The 26,633-nt window shown below is 37.6% G+C and overlaps 1 protein-coding gene across 5 annotated transcripts in view; it reads right to left on the bottom strand.

Annotated features, from left to right (window-relative positions):
• HMCN1 (hemicentin 1) overlaps window positions 1-26,633 on the bottom strand; it is a 399,863-nt gene that overhangs the window by 24,950 nt on the left and 348,280 nt on the right. For 4 of the 5 annotated variants that reach the window (XM_074351799.1, XM_074351801.1, XM_074351800.1 and 1 more), the window contains 16 exons: window positions 25,755-25,968; window positions 23,992-24,126; window positions 23,392-23,582; window positions 21,791-21,872; window positions 16,730-16,999; window positions 15,988-16,158; window positions 15,683-15,853; window positions 12,614-12,784; window positions 12,285-12,455; window positions 11,494-11,664; window positions 11,153-11,323; window positions 8,215-8,364; window positions 7,796-7,933; window positions 6,565-6,686; window positions 5,567-5,804; window positions 256-318 (listed from right to left, as the gene is read on the bottom strand). In XM_074351799.1, the coding sequence (XP_074207900.1) occupies window positions 256-318; window positions 5,567-5,804; window positions 6,565-6,686; window positions 7,796-7,933; window positions 8,215-8,364; window positions 11,153-11,323; window positions 11,494-11,664; window positions 12,285-12,455; window positions 12,614-12,784; window positions 15,683-15,853; window positions 15,988-16,158; window positions 16,730-16,999; window positions 21,791-21,872; window positions 23,392-23,582; window positions 23,992-24,126; window positions 25,755-25,968 (2,629 nt within the window). Of the gene's footprint in view, window positions 1-255; window positions 319-5,566; window positions 5,805-6,564; window positions 6,687-7,795; window positions 7,934-8,214; window positions 8,365-11,152; window positions 11,324-11,493; window positions 11,665-12,268; window positions 12,456-12,613; window positions 12,785-15,682; window positions 15,854-15,987; window positions 16,159-16,729; window positions 17,000-21,790; window positions 21,873-23,391; window positions 23,583-23,991; window positions 24,127-25,754; window positions 25,969-26,633 lie in introns of those variants that run through there. The other variant, XM_074351803.1, reaches the window with a different exon arrangement.

Here is a 26,633-nt window from a genome sequence, read left to right as displayed (position 1 = left end):
ACACTTGACTGTGACCAAATCGAAGGAGCACGGGCTTTGTGTCCACCTTAAATTCAAATCTAGCTCTGCCACTTGACGGCTGAGTGATCACAGGCACTCAACTTCTTCACCTCTCAAATCCTCACCGGTAAAATGGGACATTCATAGGACTGCTGTGATTATTCAACATCTAGCAAAATGACAGTAAACATCCATTAAATGGTGCCCTTAACATTTTGATAAAAATAAAAATGCATTATTTATTCCTGCACTTACCAGCACAAAAGGGTCCAAAGGAGTCTAAGGAAAACCCAGAGGGGCACTGATTACTGCGTTCTCCTACCGTAGAGAGAAAAGCAAAATTAACAGGCTTGTTAGAACATTAGCACCTTGTTTCTTTCCAGGACCGTCCTCCCTGGGAAGATGGGCCAAAAATGGAACACATGACACAACACATGCAATAGGTGAAAACAAGCAGAATGGAGAACTTTATCCTGTTTCTCAACCAAGAACTCAATGAATCACACAACAGGGCTTGTTGGCAAGCAGCCACTGGAAATGGATTTTCTGTTAAAGTTGTTTATATTAATCAAAGGAAAATTAATTATTCTGTGATTATGAAAAAGGATCCAAATCAGTGTGTATGCCAGGCACAACCACAGGCTAAGTCTGATTCTTCCAGGTGTTTACTGACTCTGCTCTAGAAATGGGAATGCTATTTTGAAGCCACTTAAAGTAATCAATGCCGGGGAAAGACGGAAACTCTAACAAAGAAACCCTCTCGTTTCGTGGGTCTCCTCCACTTGCCACGTGGGGCATCTGGGTCAAAGCCCCCCACGTGGGACCAAGTGTTTTCCTTTTCCATGCAGTCAAAGCAAGAAGAAACAGGCATATTGTTAGAAACAGATTTAAATTAGATGTCAGAAAAAAAACATAACAAGAATAAACAGGTGAGTTAGGGAATCTCTTTCTTAGAAAGTAACTGTCTTGACTGGGGTACGCAGTTCAGTAAATATTTTTCAAACATTATTGAGCTGCAAAAACTTAAACTCATCTTTCAAGTTACCAAAGTAATGTAAGAGTGTGTGTGTGTGTGTGTGTGTGTGTGCGCGCGCGCGCGCGCACCTACCCACCTTAAAAGACAATCCTTAATGTAACAGATTTCTCTTAAGGGAAATTTTATTTAATCCATATTGTATATTCAGTTCATATTCAGTCTCTTAGAAATTTTCTTAGAATTTCTTTCAGTTTTAAATGCATGAAGCTGTTTATTGTTATTGCTTTATTATGATTTTACCTTTCATAGAGGGAGCCTGGGCCTTCATTAATTTTTCAGATTGATTCTACTTTGGAGAGTCTCTGATTACAATATTATTTAAGCCCTGCTAAGAATATGAAACTTCAAAACTCTTTTATACGTTTACACATTTGGAGGGTGGAAGAAACACTACTCCAATGAAAAACTTTCCATGACCAGAAAGCTAGAGCCCTATTTGCTATTTCGAGGCAATCAAATTGCTTAAGTCCTTGAAGAGAAAGCAGAGGTCCATGACCCACCTCCACCCCAAGTGTAAAAATGAGCCTGAGAGCATCCAAGTCTCCCTGCACCTTCAAGGGAATGGGGACAGGATGGACGGGATAGAAACATCCAGAGCATGTTGCTAAATGACTGCTGAGTGTCAAGATTCCTGTGAGCTTCATGTGCTGTGTTTCATTTAAACCTCAGAAGTCCCCTACTCTCATCATAACCAATTTTCAGATGAGGAATTTGAGACCGAAGTCATGTTAAGCTGACTTAAGTCAAAGAGCTAATATAATCTGGGGCAAGGATTTAGAGGTAAGTCTGTCTGACTTTGAACCACTGAACTCAAGATTACAACTCAGGGGGTGATTGTAATTCATGCTTCATTTTAACTCACTTATTCATACATTCCTTAATCCAGCCAGTATGTTGTATATGGCATCGCGTTGGGGATACTGTTGTGGAAAAATGTGTCACATAAACGTAGGTTATTATCTGATAGAAGCTTTAGATTTCTGGTTCTAAATGAGGGACGATATCTTCCATTAGGTGGCACCTGGGAAGTTCTTTGGGAGGTATTTTGGTTGTCATGATGATGACATGATTTAACAGGGAAGCCTACTAAAATTTAGCGAGTGGGACAGACCTTGGGGCAGGTTTTAAATATTCCAGTGTGTGGGATAATGATGCAAGATGAAGATGTGTCCCTTTGCCCTGAGAGATTTTCATGGGACCGAGAAAGCTGTTTGTAATTATCTAAGGCTAGAACCCATCTTCCATGCGGTAAACATTTTTTATGTGATTAAAATATACAGTGACTTTTCCAGGAATGCAACTTTCATATAAATTGATGGTTAAATGTATATTGTTTTTTTCAGAACATTTCCAAGAACTGCTCAATATTTGTTTTTTTAAAAAAATCACAATGGGGCTCTAAATATTGATGCAGCCATATAAATACTTTTCTCTTAACTTCCAGTGCAGTAATGTCTAAAGATTTTCATATTGAAATACATAAAATTGTGTTATATAGTATTTTCCTTTTGTTTAGTCTTTATATTGTAGTTAAAATATGTAATTTTGAATTATGTTTTTATGATTTTCATTTTGACACAGTAGAAGGACAACATAAAATATGTATTTGTGTCATAGTAGTATATAACTGCAGGACTTTGAAAAATATAAAATCCCCTGTAGCCCCGATACTTGGAACAAAGTACAGCCAAGATTTTGATGCTTTTCCTTGTAGTCACTTTTATCAGTATACACTTCAAAAAATTAAGTTAGGCTCCTTTACAGACTAATAATTGCCAAAATCTACCAATCGTAAAATCTCTTGGAGAGCTTATTAAAAATACAGATCCCTTGCTCCTGCCCCAGTCAGAACTGCGAAGGAAGAAGGCTGGGAATATGTTTTTAACCAGTATAAAGGTTTCCTTACAATGACTGATGTGGGCAACCCAGGTTTGGATCACACTGTGTACTACTTTTCAATGATGGTTATGTCATGTACACGCTCCTTTGTCACCTGTTTACAGTTACGTTGTCAATACCTAGAACCATGTCTGGTACACTGCAGGAACTCAACAAATATTTTAAAATAAATAAATAACTAAATATTCCTTTAAAATTACTCTAATGATTATTTAAGAGTCTCTCATCCAGCTGTGCCATCATTTACATATTTATCTCTTACTTTCAGGATATTTATTATTGATCGTTTCTGTGGTTTTCTTAGCACAGACTCCTAGAATGAGATAACTGACAAGATGTGAACATTTGAAGGAGTACTGATTCATACGGCTTTCCAGACATGTTAAATAAACATACAGCCCCTGCCGGCAGAGTAGGAGGGTGTCTGTATCCCTACGCCTCTCCAATACTGAGTGGTTTTTTAAATCTCTGACAATAATAACTAGAAAATGATACCTCATTGTTTTCATTCTGTCATTATTGCTTCCTCCTTTGTGAATTTCCAGCTCACAGACTTCAGGTAATTTGGGGGGGGGGGGTCTTTGCCTTTTTCGTATTGATTTTTAAGATCCTTGTATATATATTAAGGTTAATCATAGTTATCCATAATAAGCAAGGCAAACAGTTTTTCATTGTGTATGTTTATCAATTTTGTTTTTTTCTTCCTATGAAGTTTTAAAAGATTTATTTGTAGTTAAATTTATTTTTTCTTATACCGTTTCTGATATCTTCTTCTAATTTATAAAATATATTTCATAATTGTATTTTAAAAACAAATTCATTTGATTTTAAAGATATAAAATTTAAAAAAAATTATACAGATTTTATATTTGTGAATCGTCTTGACGAATAGTTGCCAAGTGCCTGAGTGTAGATCAGATACAATAGAATCATTCAGGGGCTGTGTTAAAAATACAGACCCCAAGGCCCTACTGTAGACTAGCTAAACCAAAATGTGCTAGAAATTTGAACTTTCATCAAGCTCTCTAGGTGATTCTAACTGCACTGTACCCATGGCTCTAGTCTAGACCCAACAACCAGAAAGAACATGCTGGTTAAGCAACTAAGAATGCAAGTTTGCCCCCTGGTGGCCACTTAAAAGGAAATTGCAGGTACACAATTCTTACAACTCACAGGAACAAGATGAACACCCAATGGGCACATATATTGGATGTAATTCATAAAATCACAGTATCCAATGGTAGTAAGGGGTTTTAAATGTCCTATAGTATGCTTCCTTCTATTGAGGGACCTAAATCCCTTAACAACCCCCTTACAGAAAGCACAAAGACCTTCCAGAAGTTTCAGATTTAGAGGATTTATATGATTGGGTAGAAAGTGTACAAGACTGTTCAAAAGTCATTTAAATTCCTCTAGTCCCAGATGATATAAATTCATTTTTAGCCAAAGCCTTGTGCCAACTTATCTTTTTTAAAAAATTACATGGAATACTGGAAAAAGTAGAAACAGAGTTAAATTTGAAAAGCAGGTATTATTAAAGAAAAGAAAACGTAACTCTTCATTCCAGTGGCTCTTTTCTTTTGTCCAAGTCACCTGAACATGCATGACAATAGTAAAATGTGGTGGTGGTGGTGACAAGTGGGTGGAGAAGGTGTGGGCTCGGGGCCCCACTGGCTAAGAGGCTTCTCTGTGATTCGCTCAAAAATGTGAACCTGCTCCTACATGACTATGACCTCACAGCTGATGAAGCAGTTCTGACAGCTGCTGGAGAAGAAAACAATCGCATGCACAACTTTTGAAAGCAAGAGTAAACAGTGAAAATGGATTTTTAATGTATCTACTAAGCATGATAAAATGATGCTGGGTAAAAACCTCCTTGGCTCTGTGTAAGGAAAGCCAGCACAAAGCAAAACATCCACATTTACAAGGCCACTCTGCGTCATTTTAAGTGTCCTCACGGGAGCCTAAGATCAAAGTTAAAGTCACTGAAACAGTATCTGTAACATAACATCAAGCAACTTATCTCCTAGCTTCAAAACCCCATGGGAAACGGAATGCTAATTGTCATGGTGCCTCCTAGGACTGAAAAGGGAATCTCAGGGTATAGACACATCAAAGGACCCCACAGCACAGGGAGACTGCTGAGATCAAGGGAAAGCAGCTCAAAAGTTGTAATTTCTAAGAACAATACATGACAGTGGGAATTCTGATGATTGCTCCCCAGTTTTAGAAAGCTGCTTTTAAAATATGGAAACTTTTTTGACTAAGATATACTTTCACACCAGGTTTCAGGAATTAAAAAAAATTCCTTGTCAAACATAAGATTCAGAACAAGAACAAATGGTCCTTATTAACAAAGAAAAATCACTGACAGAGTATTTCTTTTTAAACCTCTCTGTATATAGGCTAGAACAGTAACAATTCCACTATGCTTTATGAAGCATATTAGCGAACCAGATGCACTAGGATGTCAACTGGACTGGCTTTACCACAGGACGTTACCTACCACAAAACACACGAACAACCCGATACAGTGTTCAGCCTTTACCTTAATATCTTTATTCTGAATGGCATCAATTTTAGAAAGGACTGCATGGCAGAAAGATTTGGACTTTCCTTTAACCCAATTACCTTTGGAAATTGAAGCATGGATTTTAAAACCCAGCGTCTCTTCTAACTGGTTGTAGTCAGATTCCACAGAGGATGCATGAAGTGTTTCTACCAAGAAAGGCATTCTCCCCTGCGTCTGATCATAGAACACGGTGTGGTTCCACGTGTACGGGACGCTGATGCCATCGATGGTGAACAGCCGGGTGGAGGAGGCATACAGCTGCCCGGGACCTGTCTGAATGTAGTCCTCTGTGTAATCCTGAGGAGGACAATATGAATTTGAGGGTCAGCATGGCTCATCCTACTTTTTTTTTCTTGAGGATACTATGAGATGCAGAATGAGATTTTAAAAAGGCTTAGGGGATAAAACTATATAGTTCTAAATAAGATTCTAATTGTACAGTAGTGTTCAGGAAATAAGTTAAAGTCTGAACCTTTTTTTTTAAATGGAGCTACTGGGGATTGAACCCAGGACCTTGTGCATGCTAAGCACGTGCTCTACTACTGAGCTGTACCCTCCCCCACCAAGTTTGAACTTTTAAATTGTAGCTACCTTAAATTTCACAATTTTAGTGTCATAAATATTAGTTTAATAAGGTACTCAGAGTTGTAGGTCAAGAGAAGAAAAGTGTGAAAGGGTGACTGGCATAATTCTTTAATTTATAAAATACTTTTATGGGTATTATACAAAACCTTTTATGCAAGAATTACTATTCTCTTTGTCTATAGAAAATTAAACTCTCTTTGTCTATGGAAAATTCAACAAATGGTTTAAATTCAACATAGCTGTGATCCTCGTCCTGATAAGCAGGGTAATAAAAACCACTAAGAGCCTTTAAAGACTTGTCCCTAAAGATTTTTAAACAAAGACCAGCTAGCCATTTCTAACCCTAATGGTTTAGACATTTACTCCCCAAAGCAAACAAGGGAAACTACACAAGATTTTTTTATGGCTGTTAGACTCCTACTCTTACCATTCCTCCAACAAACAGTGAAGGCAAGTTATCCTAACATTTTACCTTTACCGTGACTTCAGCAGGTGACTGCAGCTGCAGGACATAGCCACTCACAACGATATCGAGCAGCAAAGCACCATCGGAATCCAAGCCCCGGGCAACGTGAGTCATCCGCAAGATTTCTCCTAGGAGTTACAATTTACTCATTTGAACAGCGGGAAAAAAAAAAAAAAAAAATATATATATATATATATATACACACACACATACACACACACACACACACACACACACACACACGTATTTATATGGTTTATGTAAGCACAGAATAGATTCACTTTATATACCAGTTCAGCTATGCAATTGTACTTCAAACTTGATTAAACACAGATCAGAAGAGAATTAAATTAGCACTTAGTCCCCAAATTAAAGACTTATGTTTACTGAATCACATTTATTCTAAAATCTCTTTTTATGTGGCACAAACCTAGCATGTGATTATATGAAGGGTTCCTCACTTCTAACTCACAAGCAGTAGCAAGGTAATGAGTTCTACAAGAATGGACTGTCCATGAGAAGGGACAGACGGCTTTATTAAGAGGACTGGCCATAGCCACGAGTCTCGTCCCAGGACTTTGTTAGCAAAAGGGGCATCTTGGTAAGTGGATTGCCATACAAAGACCCACATGTCTTCTGGGTTGGTTAAAGCTATGCCCTCCTTCAGCCCTTCTGCCTTCAAGATCACTGCCATGAGGCTGACCACCTTTGAAGACGCCTGAAATGGAGATCTATAAATACCTGTCTGCACTTGGAAAGGGCCATGAATAGCTAATACATATTCATTAAGACTAAGGATAAAGTGAAAAGCCTTTAGATTTGCTTGGTTTTCTTCCCATTTTTTTGATTAAAGAATGCCTGGAAGGTATCCCCACTGAATCTCAGGTTCATAGACAAAAGCCTTTAGTTAATAGCAATGACTATCTTCCTGCTCTGTTTGGCCTTTAAAGCCCTCTCTAAGAATTTAAAGAAAAAAGACGTAGTTAAGATGAAGCAAAAAGCCTTCTAGGCTATAAAAATCACTATACTATCTGAAAACACATGGCCTCTTATAGACTCATGTCAGTAAAAATTTACAGGGAGTTATGAACTTGCTTTTATATCATTTCTGATAAGAGGCATCAAAACTTTGAAGTTATCCTCTGTGGGAACATATAATGTCTTTTCTTAACCATGAACTTTTAAAGCGACCCTATTTTTCAACAGTAATGGAATATTAAGTTCAGCTGGCACTAACCAGTTGCAAATTCCACTTGGGTTTCTCTCTTGAAGACCGCATTGGTGAGGGTAAATCCATTGACTGCTTCTCCTATTTCCTTTGCTGTTGTCCAATAAATGGGATTTAGAATAGAAACTATCTTTCTCATTGCTGGACCTAGAGAAAAAGGGATAAATAAGGTGACAAAGCCAAATACCTACAGTCCATCATTATTATTCATAGCATGTTAGTCAAAAGGATGAATGCTAAATAAACGTGAGTAAGAACAATCATGTGCCTTTAAGAGTTTACCATTGGGATGAAACTAAAGACTATTATAACGATCATTTAATGGTAGCATCCTCTAGAAATTTTAAGCGTAAATAGGAGATGAAGAAAAATAATGTATGTTTTTAAAACAAGGCTTATTAACAACTTTTAAAAGCAAAGGGACCCACCAAGACTGCGAGGTACATTGGTAATCCTGGCATGTATTATTCTAGTGTCAGAGTTCGGGCTATCTGTTACTGTGGCGTTAAGGAAAGCAATTCCAAATTCAACATCATTAATACTTCCAATAACACTTCCTCTGGCTCGCTGGGGCCCACCTATTGGGGGAAGGAAAAACATTCTTGGATAAGGAAACAATTTCACCAGCATTACATGGGAGAAAAGAAAGCCAGTATTCAGAGATGCTACAAATCTTCTCTCAAACATTTAAAAGATCCTATGACATCTGAATTTAAGAGTGAAATAAATAAGCTTTCAAAACATTCTACTCTCATTTAACACTCATCATCCCACAATAAATCTAGGGTCCTTCCAATCTCTGTACATTGTAGTATTATTTCACAATCCAAAGAACACATTCAGCACCCAGTCCCAAAGCCAAAATAAAGTATGTGTTTATTGATGGTGATGAAATGATGATAATAATGAGGGTTTATTGAGCATGTCATGTGCTCTAGGAAGCACTCAGTATGCATTAACTCTTTAAATTCTAGCAAAAATCCTGTAAGACAGTTTTAAATAGTCACAGTTTGCAGACTAGGAAAATAAAGTTCAGAGAAATCAAGTGGGACCCTCCCATGGTTACAGAGCTAGGGGGCAGAAGAACAAGGATACCAACACAGATCTGCTTGTCGTCAAAATCCGTGTTCTTTGATCTATTGCCTCCTTTATAAGAATGTAGAGGGAAAAGAGGGGTCACGAACAAAACAACCCCAAAGCCTTGTTACAGGTCACTTTCAACATAAACGTCAAGTACTGAAAGGGTATTGTTTTAGTCTTGGGTTTCAGATCAAGGGCTTACCAAGCTCTTCAAATTACACATATATAGGAAAATGTTTAACTTGAGGAAATTTGAGAAGAATATTGTACTTTTAACAATTGCTGCAAAATTCATACCATGACAATTATGTTGAAAAGCAATCATAATATCTTTCTAAAGTAACTCTACAGTAATTTTATGCTTTCTTTCCATTGTCCAACAAAATTATTGGTTATGAGCACACTGGTTAATGAGTACACGCTTTGACAAGACAGGGAAACATACTGGGAAGAAGCTAATAGTTAAATTAAAATATTCATTATTTGATGACTTTCAATTGAATATATTTTAAACCAATCACTACATGTTTCAGATATTATCACGTATTATATACCGGGAGAAGTACAGTTGTATCCCAACTGACAGAAGTCAGTAAGTAGAGTATTTCACCATTTTAATTTGCATTACTTTACTAGTGAGAGGAACGTTTTTTCACACTGATTCAGCCTTCATGTTCTGGACTACATTCATTTGTTCATCCAGCATTGAGGATACAATGGTAAGGAAAAAAAAAAAAAAGACATGAGGCCTGCCTTCTTAGCATTTATATTTGAACAGGGGTGGTAAACATTAATTAGAATGCCACAAATAAGTGTAAAAATGAAATGTGCTAATGTATAAGAGATCAACTACTCAGGGGAGTCTGAGAAGGAGGTAAAAATAGATTGGAGATCTGAAGAAAGTTTAGATCTTAGTTAAGTCAAGGAAGGCAGGAGAAGGGTTTTCCCGGGTTGAAGAAACAGCATGTGCCACCCTTCTGGGAGGTGCTGGCTTGTCACACCTGAGAAACCAAAGGTAGAGAGCTTAGAAAGTGATGGGAACCATGCAGCAAGATGATGCAGGGAAGTAGATGGTAGGGCCGGTCAGGGCTTGGAAGGCCACTTTGGTTCTTATCCTTAGTCCTAAGCAGGTGAGAGAAAGGTAGATGGATCAACAATTTACTTCGTTCTCTGGATCATCACAAATGAGCATGGCCTCCCATTTTGACCCTGATTCTCCAGTCTCAAAGAGGAACCTGAATCCCAGTGCTCAACAGACATCTTCTAGTTCTACCTACCTAGTTGGGACCCTAGAAACTCTCCCAGACTCCGTAATCCAAATTGTCTACTTATTTGGGCCTCCTTCTTTCCCAGGGGCCCTAGCACCCCAAGACTTGAGCTACAAAGCATCTTGACTGAAATGAGACCCCTCACCATGCCTACATGTTAGAGCCTCAGAATCCTTGGTAATCAGCAATACGTTGAGAAGATATGTTGAGCATTTGATAGACAGTTACGTACCCTTTCAGACTGCCTAGATCCTATAAATCTTTTCATGCAACTCCTCCCTCTCACTCTGCCAAATGAGTCCTCTTGATTTTCAGGGATATTTTACTTCTAAAGCAACCTTACAGCTTTGGAAAGTCCAATGGTCTCTCCACACTTCAACAATGTGAGAATGTTCTTTATACAGCCCTTGGAAGACTGTCCTTTGAGATAAGGACCCTCAGTATTATCCACCATTTCTTGGGACTCCAGTATAAACTCTCAGGTCCATGAGTTCAAGAATTCTGACTCTTCCTTCTGAATTTCTGCATCACTTACATAATCTAGCCATGTTGCACGGCTTGGATTATGGAAGTTGAACTTTCCCTAATCTTCTTCCTTGAACTGCATTTGCCCTGTTTTACTTTTCCACTCATGCTCTCCATTTTTCCATCTGTGAAAGAACAGCCTCCAGTTGTGTATTTCTATTAGATATTCAGTTTCTGTCCCACCCTCATTCTCCAGCCTGGAGTCTCAACATGGCTTTCTCACTCTTCCATGCCCTTTTACCCCTCAAGCTCAGGCTGTGCAGGTGAAATCCTTTAACGAGGGAGCCTGGAAGTGGGCAAGCAGAGGCTAAAATCCAGTGTGAACTTAGGTATAGAGCTGCACCAATGAAGGGGAAAAAGTGCACTTTTCCTAATTCTTCCTCCCAGAGTTGACACCGTTTTGTAATTTGAGGCTCAGAGTGAAAACTTTTTTTTTTTGGGTAATTTGCAGAAAGGCTGTAAATGTGGTCCAAAGTTTAACTTAGTAGCGTACCTGGGCATGTTTGGATATTGCATCTGGATACCTGAGTAGCATCTCCTGGGCAGGGGCGACCACTTTTAGATGGCACTGGATTGTTACACAGTCGTCTTCGAGTCTTTTCACCTCCTCCACAAGAGGCAGAACACCTGCTCCAACTATGCCAGTTTCCCCAACTTCCATCCACTGGGAACAAAAATAGAATGGTCAATATTAAGAAACAGGTTTTAAAATCTAACACTGAGGGTGATTCTGTCCACACAGCTTTCATTTTTAGATCTGAAATGATGAGGCTGCTACAATGAGCCCAAGTGAAATGCTTTACTTGTCTTACGGCCAGGACGCAGGAAGCTCACCAGGACACATGTCAGTGCTGCACCTCTGGGTCTGGGAGTCTGGGCCCCCACAAGCCCTCCCTCCGTTGGTGGGACGAGGGTTATCGCACGTGCGGTGCCGCCACATCTGCCCTCCATTACAAGTCCGGCTGCACATTCCCCAGCCACTCCAAGGACTCCAGTTACCATGAGCTACAACACAGAAACATTGGAGAAATGCCAAACATTCATTCAAAAAGTATGGAAAGCCTCTCTCCAGGAACTGAAAAGAAACATACAAATCTATCAATAGGCAACTTCCAAAGGCAGATGATTTGGCCATCAGTTTGACTAGAAACTGGGTATGCATTCCAATGACTATGCAATTCTATTTAACCTGCATTTATTGAGTCTCAGAGTTTTCCAGGAGCTGAGGGAAATGAATGAGAAAAGGTCTCTACTTTTGAGGAATCAAGCTATAACATTCAGAATACAGTGAATTCAAGTACTGCTGGGATCTAAAAATCTAGCTTGGTGGCAAAGTTAAGGGAGAGAGCCACCTGCCTGCCTCTGTAAAGGAGTCAACATCATTAACAGTCAGCATGGAAGGGTGTCCTAGTCCTTGCACTGCGCAGCTGGTCCTAGAGAGCACGTGAAGCAGGACATAAGACATCCACAGTACTACATCGACACGACAGCAACCACAAAACATTTTGATAACCTAAACCAAAGGTAGACAAATCGGATAACAGACTCCTTATAACTTTAAGGACTTCAGGCCATAGTGAAACTTTAAGAAAGAATAATGTTGACTCACTATTTCCAACACTCACTTGGGCAAGAGTCACTATTGCAAAAATCACTCTGGACATCACTCCCTTCACACGTGCTGCCTCCGTACTGTGGAACAGGATCAGAGCAGTCCCTTGTCCTCTGCCTGACACCGCCTCCACAGGACACAGTGCAGGCACTCCAACTGGTCCAACTGGCCCACTTGCCATCAACTGTATGAAAGCAAAACATATGTGCTCTGTTACTACTTAAAAATGATCAGGTTAAAGCCTGGGTATGGATAGGCTGAATGATGTTCTTATTGGCATTAATCTCTAGGTAAGAGGGAGATGTTAACTTATTAAGGGTACAAACATTGTATTTCTCTTACCTGGACAGTGTCTTTCACTGCATACTTGCATCTGTGTTTCTGCTCCATCGCAGTAGGATCCATCAAACGATGGTGGTGGGTTATTACACAGTCTTGTTCTCATCTGCGTACCTTTCCCACAACTTACGCTGCAGGCACCCCACGGCTGCCAAGTGCTCCATGCTCCATGAACTGCAAACATCCCAAGAGACAGTGTGTCAAGTCACAGAATGATGTTTGTTAAAAAAACAAAATAATACAAATAAATAACTCGGTAATGAGTTAAATTAGCCCTGATTCTAAAATAATGACATTGAACCAAAGGAAACATAACAAATAATGTTCTTCCTTCCCCCTTCTGGCTAGATTTTCATGAGAATTAGTGTCTATAGGGAAATTCAGAAGGCTACCTAATACCAAAATAAATGCCTAAAATTATCCAAAGGGGCTATTTTATCAAAATTAATCAAACCGATACACGTAAACAAAATCGGAGCTTATAAACCCTGGCTAAGTACTTGTACTCTATGCTCCGGGGAAAGTGGAAGGGACCAGAAACTAAGAAGCAAAGCTGCACAACAAGCCTGGACGTGGTTGCGGGAAACAGAAACGTCTCCATAATGGTAACTTGGACCCCAGTCGGCACAGCCACATCTTTAAGCCTGGTTCAGCCTCACGTTTAAAAATGTGCTCAGGCCTTTCAACCGCATGATGATTTGCACAGTTCTAGCTCTTTGAAAACTTTTCCCCATTACATAATGTTCATGAATTAAAAGTTCTAAATAACACACTCACCTGCTTCCTAAACAACACAAAAAACTGACCAGTAGTTTCCAAGAAATGATATTAAAGACCTTCCTTTGGTAACTAACATATTACACCATCTGACCACAGGACTGGAACAACCTTATATTTCCTACCAGGTGCAGGGGCTGAGAAAAAACATTATGATTTCTTTTATGTATAAGTCAGCATCAGGTCACATTTTTGTTTTAAGGGTATTTTCTAGATATGGGGCTCAAAACATTTGTTTTTGTGGTCACCTGATTTAACCAAGATGCGAACCATAGAGCCTTAAGGTCTGTGTCTAAATATTCTCTTAACACAACCTATAAGAATAAGTTAAAAACCAAGTAATGGAATTATCATTTGGTTGCTTTGTTTAGAAAATATGTTAAAACACATCTTGAATTTTCTTTTAATTAACTGTTTTCTGGTTGAGTTGACTACATATTCTTGTACTTTGGGGAAGAAGGTCACACAAATTTATTCCAGCTGACGAGAATTTGCAGTAACAATTATTTGACTAAACATAAAAGGAAAGAAGAAAGCCTTTAATTAAATGGCAAGTATTATTCAAGATGACTACTTCATTAATTCAGATTACTGATGCTCATAGTCATTATATATGGACTATGGAGCTTAAAAAATTCTGCTGTCCCAATTATTTAAAAGCTCATTCTAAATGGCAGCAGGATTGCCCACCTGAGAAGATACCAATCCTTTTTAGAGGGAGGTCTGTTTAGAAATACTCTTCTAACTGAGGCAGGACAAGATAGGTCTAAAATATCAACTTGTACCAGAAAGTAGATGTGTTCAAGGAATCATGGGGACATTTCTAGAGGACACTGAAGCCAGCCTCAAGGGATGGATTTCCACTAATCAAATCTACGACAATTTGTGCATCACAGTAAATGATGACAGTAGTGCCCTATAAGCCACTGGAAAAAAATTATATTTGAGTCCTTACTGATATAACTCAAGAAAAAAAGAAAGGAGAAAGAGAAGTTCTTCCTTACAAAAGAAAGCCAATAATAGATGTAGGAGATATAATGAAGTTAGAAATAACTGTTTTGTAAGACCACAGCAGTAGGTGTGATTTAAAGCAAGAATCATAAACAGATGCTAAAACTAGGAGATAAAAGATGGATAACAAGCGACATGTTTATGTAATCTCAGAGTTTCCCTACAAAATACTTACTAATAGCAAAGTAAAAATAGTAACTATATGGTAGAGGACACCACTTTGAACAAGTGAACAAAGTTAACATCACCAGTTTGAGACAAATTCTGATATCATGTGCCGTCTGATATGATGCACCGAGAAGGATGCAAAACCCTTTCTGTGATGTTTCTGCCAAATCCACTGGAAATTGTTGACAACTATAGATGACTTAATCCAACAACAGCAGAATATACATTCTCCTCAAGCTCACATGGAACACTGAGCAAGACAGACCACATTCTGAGCCATAAAATACACTTTAACAAATTTAAAATAATAGAAATCATACAATGTCTGCTCTCAAGCCACAATAGAGTCAAGCTAGAAGTCAATAACAGAAAGATAGTTGCAAAATCCCAATATGTGGAGATTAAACAACATACTTCTAAATAATACATGGGTCAAAGAAGAAATCTCAAGAGATATTAAAAATGTTTTGAATTAAATGAAAATGAAAAAAGAACTTATCAAAATTTGTAGGATGCAGCAAAAGTAATGTTTAGAGGGCAATTCATAGCTTTGAAAGCATGTATTAGAAAAGAAGATATAAAATAAATGATCTAAATGCCCACCTTAAGGAACTAGCAAAAGGAGGACACCTAGAACCCTGAAACACCTACGGTGTAGATTCGACTCAAGGTCAAAAACAACACGTATAAAAGACACTGCGCGTGGTTCCTAACACACGACAAGTATTTAGTGAATGGCAGCTGTTATTTCTGTGCTCCTTGCCAGCTGTGTGTTTCTGGACAGGTCTTTAAGCTTTATTTTTCTCTGCTGAAAATGAATGGCTGGATTAGCCATTCCCTAAGGTCTTCATTATCTCTGAAGTCCTATTAATTTGTAAATACATCTCTACGTGGTTAAGAAAACACCACAGTTTGGAGCCCTTTATCATTAAATCAGGTATTTGACTTAATAGTGATTAATATCCTACCTCCAGCAAGTCTATGCATGAGACAGAACTAAGAACACAGAGAATGAGTATGTTCACAACATCTTTTCACAAGAAGGAAGAAAAGTTACTTACAGCTCTTTTGTAGGAATTAAAAATACACCAGTTGTACTCATCGCTGGATTCTTACCTGGGCAAGGCCGGATGCTGCACACAAGTATTTCCACAGCGCTCCCTTCACATGGCCGCCCACCATGCTGAGCTGATGGATTGTTGCAAGTTCTGGTCCTGGTTCGGTTGCCACGCCCACAGCTCCTTGTGCATTCTTCCCAGGGGCTCCATTCTGACCAGTTACCATCCACTACCCAAAGGTGACACATTACACCATCAGATATTATTTTCACTGAAAGAACTAATACTGAGACAAGCCAGAGTGAGGGAACAGAAGTGAGTATCTATCGAACACGTGCCTGTCCGTTGAATAAAGAGGTGTACCTGGACACAGCTTATGCTGACAATTTCGCATTTCTGAATCTGACCCCTGGCAAGGCTTCCCACCATTGGCTGGAGAGGGGCTGTTGCACAGACGACTCCTCTTTTGGATGCCTTTTCCGCAGGTGACACTGCAGGATCTCCAGGCCGACCACTGGGAAAATCCACCGTGAACTGCAAAGTAAAACATTGAACTTGGTCTCTGTTTCTGTAAATTAAAAAATTGTAAGTTAGATTTCATTTACGATATGCACTGGGTCTAGCACCTATTCTGTAATAGCTGAGATCTTTCTTATGGAAGCTCTCCCTGACAGTAAAATTAAAACCTAGGCATGAGAGAAGAACTCTGAACAGTTAACTAGGGTTTCTTCCCAGCTCCAGTCCTGACTCATTTGGACACGGCTGCTGAAAAAGTTAGCAACCAAGAAATTTAAATGCTGAAAACAAGCCATTCTTTAAAGCAAATGTGTATGCATTTATTTTTTAGAATAAATTTAACTTAGTGTTGAATACATTCACTTTGGGAATCTGAATTATTAACTTGGTATTTTGCAGTTCTAATCAGGATTGTTTTAGTCCCTTCAGTCTGTAAACTGTGATGTGATTTTTGTCCTGTCCCCATAATCCAGAAGTATCTTAAGGGTTTCAGAGACTTAGACTAAGATGCTTAATGATTTTCACAATTTGGATTGCCCCAGGTGCTATCTGACATGAATATCCCAGGGTGAACCACTGTCACACTCACCCTGGACTATGACTGGCACTCTGACAAGGACAGAACCCATCAGGTTTCGAGCAACGCATTCATATTCAGACGTATCTTCTTTCTTAGCAGCGGCGATATATAACGAGTGGTTGGACAAGACCTTAACTCGCTCATCCCACGGGATCAAGTGCCCTAGGCGGGACCATGTAATGGTTGGATGAGGCTCTCCGGTTGCCTGACAATTCAATATGACTTTACCACCAGCATTAATAATAGTTTCTACTGGCTCAAGAGTGATAATTGGAGGACCTATGGAAAAAAGCACATAATGTTTCTTAGCTTTTGTGGAATTATATTAACGTTTAAACCCATATGGTATAGTAACATTTAAAAAAAATTGGGCTGACTTTTTTACACACTGTAGCTTCTCAACTATTAATATTGTAGTTGCCATTGATAGAATGTTTTACTTGGTAAATGTCAAAAACTGATAATCCCCAAGTGGTCCAGCCTAGAGCACGGGCTCTGTGGTCATGCTTTTCTGGATTAAAATTCTCCCTCTGCTCTTTACAACACTTTTGAACCACTGTGTTCTGAAAAACAGTACCTACTTTGGAGGACCTTGTTAGACTCATATTAAGATAATGGAAGCACAGCTCTTCAACAGGACAAGCACACAGTATTTTTAGTACTATTGTTGTTATTATCATTGTTTTTATCTGTGTTTTACATGGTGGACATTTAGTTCTTCCCTTTACAGCATTTTGAGGTAGACTGTCATTATTAACTTATTCTTTCATTACTGGTCATCATTCATTCATTAAACATATATTGAGAAGCTATGATTTGCCAGGCATTGTGCTAGATGCTGAGGGCACAGGTACAATTTCTAGTCACCAGGAGTTCACAGTCTACAGATAAGACAGACAAGTGACCGATTCTTTAGCCATCGTAAATCTATAGAATTTAGCAACAGATTAGGTAGAATAGAATTTAGAATAGGTAAGTGTGTGAGGTAATACGGGAGCGTAAACCACAGTGACTCAACAGATCAAACAAACCCATGTCACTGGAAATGAAGATCAAAAGGAATACATTCAAGAATTATTAAGAAAATAGGGTGATAGGACTTAGCCACTGAATCGCATGGCACAGAGTGAGGAATTGATGACTATAGGGTTTTGATTTGGGCAATTATATATATATATATAGTATATCTTTGGGCAATTCAATACAACACAGGAGCAAGAACAGATTTGTTGAGGGGGAGTAAGGAATGACAATTTGCATCCATTTAGAACTGTTGAGTTGAGACATCTGTAGGACATTCAAGTGGAGACGTCCAGACTGCAGCTGGATATTCATAGCTAGAGCTCAGAATAGAGATACGGGCTAGAAACATAGATTTGTGACTCCTTCATGAGTAGGTAAGACTGCTTCAGAAGTGAGTCTAAAATGAGAGGAAGAGAGTAAACTAAAGACAGGAACTATTGCAACATCATTATTTAAAAAAAAAAAAAAAAGAGAAAGAAATGGACAGAAAATGAGCCTATAAATGATACTAAGAATTGATCACTAAGAAAGGAAGAAACTCAGGAGAAAATGGCATCTTGGGCAGCCACAGGGAGCTTCAAGAAGGAAGGACAGGTTAACAGGATCTATAGAGGATGACAGCTGTTCAAATGAAGTTGCTGGAAAGAGCGTAAAAAGCTCCTGACAGAATGTTTATCTTTATACTGGTCTACAGTATCACGAAAGATAGAACGAGAAAGACTTCACGGGGAAGATGCTTGAACTGGATTTTTCAAAAAAAAAAAAATTACATATATGAGACAGGAGCCTCCTTGGAGAGAAGAAAATAGCACAGAAATGGATTTAGCTTTGAAAGAAGGATTCACCCTAGACAGCAGTGGTGTGTAGGTTTTAAACATTTGGTTAAAATATTAAAAGAAAACTGTAAGGATTTATGTTTGAATAGGTAAGCAAAGGGGAGCCTGTTTATTCTTGAAAGAACATGATGGGATGACAGCAGTGTTTTAGTGAGACTGAAATGAATGGTGGAGTAATTTGCTTAGTGAGAGGTAAGGCATTATCAGATAATTCAGAGCCGTGGCTGCTTATGACAGATCGAGAAGTGTATCTGGAATAACAGAACATAAAACAAAAATAGAAGTAAAATGTTTTATTGTGATGTTTATATGCTAGAATTTTATGTAAAGGTATCACTGACATGTCTTTCACAAAAGTAATTATTTCACATAAAGTCTGAATCTGTCAGTGGGTGTCATTAATGTATTAAAAATTATTTTTACATATATATATATAATTGAAGTATAGTCAGTTATAATGCGTCAGTTTCTGGTGTACAGCACAATGTCCCAGTCATGCACATATATACATATATTCATTTTCATATTTCTTTTCATTAAAGGTTATTACAAGATATTGAATATAGTTCTCTGTGCTATACAGAAGAAATTTTTTTTTATCTATTTATATATATAGTGGTTAACATTTGCAAATCTCAAACTCTCAAATTTATCCCTTCCTACCCCGTTTTCCTTGGTAACCTAAGATTGTTTACTAGGTCTGTGAGTCTGTCTATGTTTTGTAGATGAGTTCACTAATGTCCTTTTCTCTCTTTTCATTTTTTTTTTATATTCCACATATGAGTGATATCAATATGGTATTTTTCTTTCTTTTTTCTGGCTTACTTTACTGAGAATGATCATTAACGTATTATTCACATACATGCCCACATCATCCCTTACAACTGCCTTTTCACTTGATGTTTACATTAACCTCACTCTAGGAACTTTCAGGACTGGGGCTCTTCCTTCTCTTTCAATGTTCAGATTATATTATGTATTCAATAAACTGTCGTTGAATAAATAAATGCCTCAGATTAACCTCTCAACACTAAATGACAACATAAGGACTAAATGAACTTGCCTGCTCATATTATTATGGACAAAATGAAAGTGTGAAATACAATTCAGAATCTTAATTTAGATAATGTATTTGAACATTTCCAATTGCACATAAGACTATAAAGTAATTCAACAATAAATTTCCCTATGTACATCTTTCAAGATTGAATTAATTCTATTAGTTACATAATGATCAGTTAAATATGAGTATTTTATCTAAATGAAGTCATTCCTTCTGGTGCTTTAATCTTAATTTTAAACAAATTATATTTTTGGCTTTTTTATATACCTCATTTATTACAATGAATTTATTGTCAGTATGTAGATGAGCTAATTTAATGCAGCCTTTATTAAGCCTGGTGATCGGAACATTCTTCCAGGAGAGATTAACTGTGTGATGCCCTACCTATATTCATCCAACAAAGATGGGAGGAAGTTTCATGTAAATAACATTTATTTGGGAAATGTGGAATATTATATCCTCCTGTTGCTGAGTGATAACTCACATTCACATAATAACATTTCTGAAAAGGTCTGCAGTAAAGAAGCTTGGTATACCTAAGCAGGGCTTGGTATATAGTAGGTGCCCTTTATATATCTAATAAAAGAATATATTTAGTTTTATCAGTTTTTTTTCTGTGACTTACTTAGTCATGGAACTCTACTTTTTTTCCTAATAACATCCCACAACATTATCACCTGGTAGATATGTATTTTAATAAAACACTGTCTTAGCAAGACATGGAAACAACCTAAGTGTCTGCTGATGGATGAATGGATAAAGAAAATATGGTGTGTATGTGTGTGTGTATACATATTTTATATATATATAAAAAGAAGGGAATCCTGCCATTTGTGACAACATGGATAGAGGGCGTTATGTTAAGTGAAACAAGCCAGTCAGAGAAGACAAATAGTGTGCATTATTGCTTAGATGTAGAATCTTAAAAAAAAAAAGAGTCAAAGTCAGGAAACGAATAGATCGGCGGCTGCTAGAGGCCGAGGGGTGGGGGAAGTGGGAAGATACTTGTCAAAACACACAAACTTTCAGTCATAAGATGATAAATTCTAAGGATCTAGTGTACAGCATGGTGAGTATAGTTAGTAATACTGTACTGCTGTATACCTAAAAATTGCTAATTGAGTAGATCTTAAGTATTCTTGCCAAAAAAAAAAATAAAAAACAGAAAAACCAAACCAAAATATTAACTGTGTGAGGTGAGGGGAGGTGAGGAATGTATTAATTAACTTGACTGTGGTAATCATTTCACAATGTAGATGTATATCAAATCATCACATGGTACCGTTTAGATATACACTATTTTATTTATCAATTACACTTCAATAAAGTTGGGGGGAAACCATTGTTTTAAATGCCTATTAAGTACCTCTTAAGTGTTAAAGTCTTGGAGAGTAGCAGTTTGACAAGCAGCTGTTAGTAAATGCTAGTCTGCAGCATCTCTCAATAGCGAATAAAGAAAATGTAAATTCATTCCATTAAATATTAAGCCTATTTATGAAGTAAGCTGGTTTGCTTAAATTCTCAACCTAATGACACTGCCCTTGGGTCAGCCCCTGGACAGCGGTTCTGGGGACTGTGCAGTGAGCCACCGGAGTCTTTCATGTTTTTCTAATTATGAAAATTTTGTCTTCTGATAGTTTATGCTGAGAGCTTTCACAATGTGCATGGTAATCCTGCCCGGAATACATAGGTATTTCCTGGCAGATTGATAGCAACTGATCTGGAGCACTCCTGAGTATATTTACATTAAGTCTTTATTTGTAACACCTATTTTTACAGTGATGTAAAATGACATCTTTGTAAGCTCATTTCAAGAACTGTGGGGAACTAGGAGAAGGGCACTCAACTGAGCATACGGCAAACAACAAAAGAAGCTCTGTTCCCAAGCAACTGCAAGCTTGAACTGCAGATTTTAAGACAAAGTAGAGAAAAATATCTGTGCAAGACTGTATCAGTCATGCTTATCACAGTTGCTCCATCAGTAGCAGAAAATGAAATGAGACACACTCTGAAAGCTACCATTAATGAACTTGCCAGAAAGTCAAATGAACAATTAGCCTAAACGAACATTTAACATGAATGATGATAAAAGTTAAACAAACGTTTCTTAAACCAAGGGTTTAATGAGAGTTCAATTAAGCAGCTTACTCTGCAGAGTCAGACGCATGCTGCGCTCCACCACCCCAGCTTCATTGGCAGCTACACACGTATAGTCACCAGCATCTTCATTCTACGGGAATAAGCAGTTTTATAAAAATAGGAGCCTACACAGAGCTATAGAGCAGGGCAAATCACTTTCTTCACCATGATGTTTGTTAACGTGAAATTTCGTTTTTGAGAAGGCACTTTAATGGAAATAGAAAAACTTACATATATTTAACCACATACATAGATTTTTAAAAAATGAAGACGAGAAATTCTCAGCTTAAATTTTTTCTAAACAACGTATCACTGCTCTGAAGGAACAATTACTGGTAGAAAACCAAAGCAAAAATAACATTTCTTTTTTTTTTACAGTCATCTATCCAAAATTATCTTACTAAAGAAAAATGCCAATGCTATTCTTATGGATATCTGTAAAAGCATTAAACAATCAGGACAAATGAACAAATATCAAGTTCTTTCTAATGGGGGGTTATTTAAAAAATAACATTAAGCTTGACCTCTATTTAGAAAGCTTGAAATGTAGGAGACAAAGTGAACAACTATTAGTAATGCTAAATCACAGAACATTAAGTCACAAATGTATACATATATGGTATAGAAAATAAGCACCATATGAGTTTAGGTTAGATTAGAGACAGATTTTGCTAAGGTCTTGTGAATCAGAGAATTCTGGTCATGCTCACAGAAACACGACATCGATACAGGGTAACTGACTTGCAGGCAGCAGAAGAGGGTGGGAGGAGGAAGCCATGCTGATTTAGATATTTAATCAGGGTGTCAGTACATTATCCACAGAGAAATTTCTAGCTGGAAACTGCAACTGGAACTTAAGTTTCAGGGTTGGAGATACATATTTAGGAATCTGAGATTGTATGGTGGAAACAAAATTAGTATTAGAAGAAGTACCAGGGACTTCTGAAGTAGAGAACAGGGGAAAGTGGTAACAAAGAAGCCTGAGACTTATTAGTGTAGCCAGAGGTAGAAATCATCTCAAAACTGAAAGGACAATCAACAACATCTAATGCTGAAATAAAACCAAGGAGAAGACAAGACTGAGAGTGGCCCACTGGAGCAGTGATTGAATAGTATATTCAAATTATTATTTCAACTAATTCAACAGTGGGTTAACAAATTACCCACGTTTTGGCTAGTTAAGAAAGTTTTAGATAAAATATCTCATTTACTTGACCCCCAAATTAAGTATCACTCATTTTTCAAATCACTGAAGCTTTCGAAAAGTCTAATGTAGTTACTGGCATAGTGATAAAATCTACCCTATATTTTATTTGTAATTGTGTCCGTAATTTTCCAATTTCTTCATTCTAAAACAAATTTGAGGAAGTTATCTGTGGATGTTAAATAATAGGACAATGATTGGGAACAAAGTAGCAAAATTATTTTTTGGCTCATACTTCTTCGGAAGCGCTAAAAATCATCAACTTGAATCGTTTCAGTTTTTAAAAAGAACCCAGGGATTTAGATTTTACAGGAATGCATGAGAAATTTTTCCTATCCATGGCACCCACGGAGAGATACTGATAGTGGCAGCTGAAGTGTGTACTGGCAATTCCAGTGTGACTTACTACAGTGCCGTAAATGGCCAGGGAGCCGTTGCCAAGTTGCCGGATTCTGTGGCTAATTTCAATATCCATCCCCCTTCTGCTCCACTGGATGGTTGGGGCAGGATCTCCTTTCACCTCACAATTCAAGATTGCATTACCACCAAGAGGTTCGATCCAGTTAGAAGGGTAATCACCTTTGAAGACTGGAGGTTCTAGGAAATAACAAAAGACAAGTTATAAGGGAAAGGAAGCTCTGATCATTTCTTTGTGATTTTGACCTATTTAGAAAGACAACTTAGTGAACAGGGGAAAAGCCATTTTCGAAGCCCATGAATTCTCCAGAAACAACTGCTCATGCTAAATAACCAGATAATTTTGTCTGTCTCAATAATCTAAGTGGATGAATATACTTTGTGCCAAATGATCTCTTTACTTACTGCTTACCTACTTTTGAGTTGAATGTTCATAATTTTTTTATCTCATGCATTTGCACATCTGTGAGATAAGACTAAATGGATTAATAGGCTGAAGTTATATTGTATTACTACACAACAGAGAAGCAAAATGTGAACCATTCATCACAGATAAATTACAAACTAAACACAGAGCACTTTTACCTACCTTTCACATAAACAAATCCAATTGCCTTCACAAAACCAACGCTGTTCTCTGCAGTGCACACGTAAGTACCCGAATCCTCTTTGGACATTCTTTCAATAACAAGTTCACTGTGTCCATTTACACTGTCAAAGTGGGCTGAAGGAAACAAGGTTAGAAAACAACACAAAGTCCTCTCAGTCACCTCAGAAAATAATTATGACAGCTCCATATTTTGCAGGTTAGATTTATGAGTCCGTCAGCAACTGAACCAAAGAGATCTAATTATGACATCGGAGGAGTGAGCCTTCTCCACAGATTTCTTTCCTGGAGCTGTTTGCTGTCTCCAGACACTTATTTGAAGAATGAAATACAGCATAAGGAACAGGAAAAGAGAATAAAAACAAACATCTTTTAAAACTATTTTTCATTTGAAGTACACCTTTCATCTCAAAGTGTTGCCTAACGCTGACTCACAATCTCTCTGGGTTTCAAAAATCTTTCATTCAGAAATATGACATTTTCCATTTCATTTCTCTCACCACCACTTCTCCTCCCAAACAATTTACATCAAAAATATGAAAACCTTTTCAGTTATAATTCAACTGACCTGGCAGCTCAGAGGGGAAATCATGAAAACATTTGCAAGTTAGGTAATAATGAAGATTAAATTTGTAATCATTCAAACTTCTCCGTAAGTGGTGATGACATAAACACTTACAAAGGTAATTACAATACTTGGAATAGACTATAAGACAAACATGCTAATTCTAATACAAACATTGCTAAACAAAATTCTGATTACACCAGCAAATATCTAGTTATGTTTACCTTGCCATGTTCTCTTCCATTCAAATGATCTTTTAAAATTTCATACTGCTGAGTATTAAGTGGAAATTAAGGTTGAAAAATTTAAATAGCTAAATTAGTATTATACCTCCAGAAAACAGTACTGATTAGGTTTTTTAGAATTTATTTTTCCTTAGTTAGCAATATTACTACTGTTAAGGTAATACAGTTGGTGAATTCTAGTCATTAACAGAAATCTTTACAGCAGAGAAAACTCAAGCTTACTACTAATTTTCTAGCAAGACATTCATTAAATGCTACTATGGCAGTGCTTCAGAACTCACTTTTGGGATGAAACATTTTTTCTTTAGGCAATATCTCTTTTTTTATTGAAGTATAGTCAGTTACAATGTATGAATTTCTGGTATAAAGTCCCAGACAATATCTTTGTGCTGCAGATAAAGTCTAACAAATAAAGAGATACTTGTCCTCCTCATGATGAGTGTTCCTGGGCTCCAGGCACCACCTGAATGTGTAGTGCACATAAATTTTCTACTTAATTGATCCACATTATAATAGAAGTTAATTCAAACAGTGGGAGGCAGACTTCTCTGTAACATTAGGTGAAACTTCAGGACTCCCAACAATTGCCATCTTTATCCATTTATCAATGATAAAGGAGGTGAGAGGATAAATTTAGGTGCCTATATATACAATACTTTCTCAGGGAAAGGGGAACTATTTTAACGTTAAAAAAAATCTGTTTATATCCTGCAAGATGTGGTCCTGTGATCAATTTATCCTTTCAAAAGATTGAAAAGAACATATATACTAGGTATAAGCTAAAATCTGTGCAAATGTACCCATTTTACAGAACTTAAAGCAATCTGTTCATGTAATTTTTCCATCAATTTCCACAGTTAAAGAAAAGGGAGATTGGTTTCAAGTTCTATATGGATGGGTGTATTTATTCACTTCTTAAGAATTAAATTACCAACCTGGGATAATATTATTATTGAAGGTCCATGTTAACTTGGGCAATGGAACACCAGTTGCTTTGCAGTTTAATCGTAGCTGTTCTCCTTTGTTTAATGACACATCTCCAGGAAGCTCAGTAAAAGTGGGGAGAACATGTACGGTCAGGCTGATGGTGTGTGTGTCCTCACCTGCAGCGTTGTTAGCAACACAGGTATAGGTGCCAGAATCCTCTGGCTTAAAGAAAGAAAAGTCATAGTGCTTAAAAATCACATAATCTTACGTCATACTACATAAAATACATTAAAATGCATAGAGTGGTCCCCAAAGGCGCACTCTTATTTAAAGACAGTCTAAACTTCCGTCTTGTAGTCTGAACCATCTGCTAGCTCTTATATGACAATTTAAACAAAAGTCCAGACCTTAAAGAACTATAGCATTTTATAGTAATAAGGTCTCAGAAAACTTTATAATGTTTACCAAACATCAAGTGTACTGCTGCTCTGCAATGCTCAGAGAGAGAACAAGTAATCCCAAAGGCCAGTAGAATCTTGACAGCGTACTTGGTTCTCTGGGTAATGCGGCACCAAAGACCGGTAGAATGATTAAAAATGGTGACAAGTGAGGGCAATATTACCTGCAATTTCAAAATTTCACTTGCTAAATCCAGTGGCCAGTTCTTGGCACTCATCCTCCTAGATGTATTGGCAACATCTGCCACAGTTCTGGTTTCCTTGTATCTAAAACCTTGTCTTCACTTGGCTTCCAGGATACTCCATGCCCCTAGTTTCCTTCCTACCTCACTGGTTGCTCCTTTTCTATTTCCTTTTGCTGGCTTCCCCTCCACATGAATGCCTTCATGTTGGCATGTGAGAGGCCTCAGTCTCTGGTCCTCTTCTTCA

Source organism: Camelus bactrianus, chromosome 23 (assembly GCF_048773025.1).
Source record: "Camelus bactrianus isolate YW-2024 breed Bactrian camel chromosome 23, ASM4877302v1, whole genome shotgun sequence".
In the NCBI taxonomy this organism is placed as follows: Eukaryota; Metazoa; Chordata; class Mammalia; order Artiodactyla; family Camelidae; genus Camelus; species Camelus bactrianus.
Note: the sequence above shows the minus strand (reverse complement) of the source record. Positions and strands in the feature narration are given on the sequence as shown.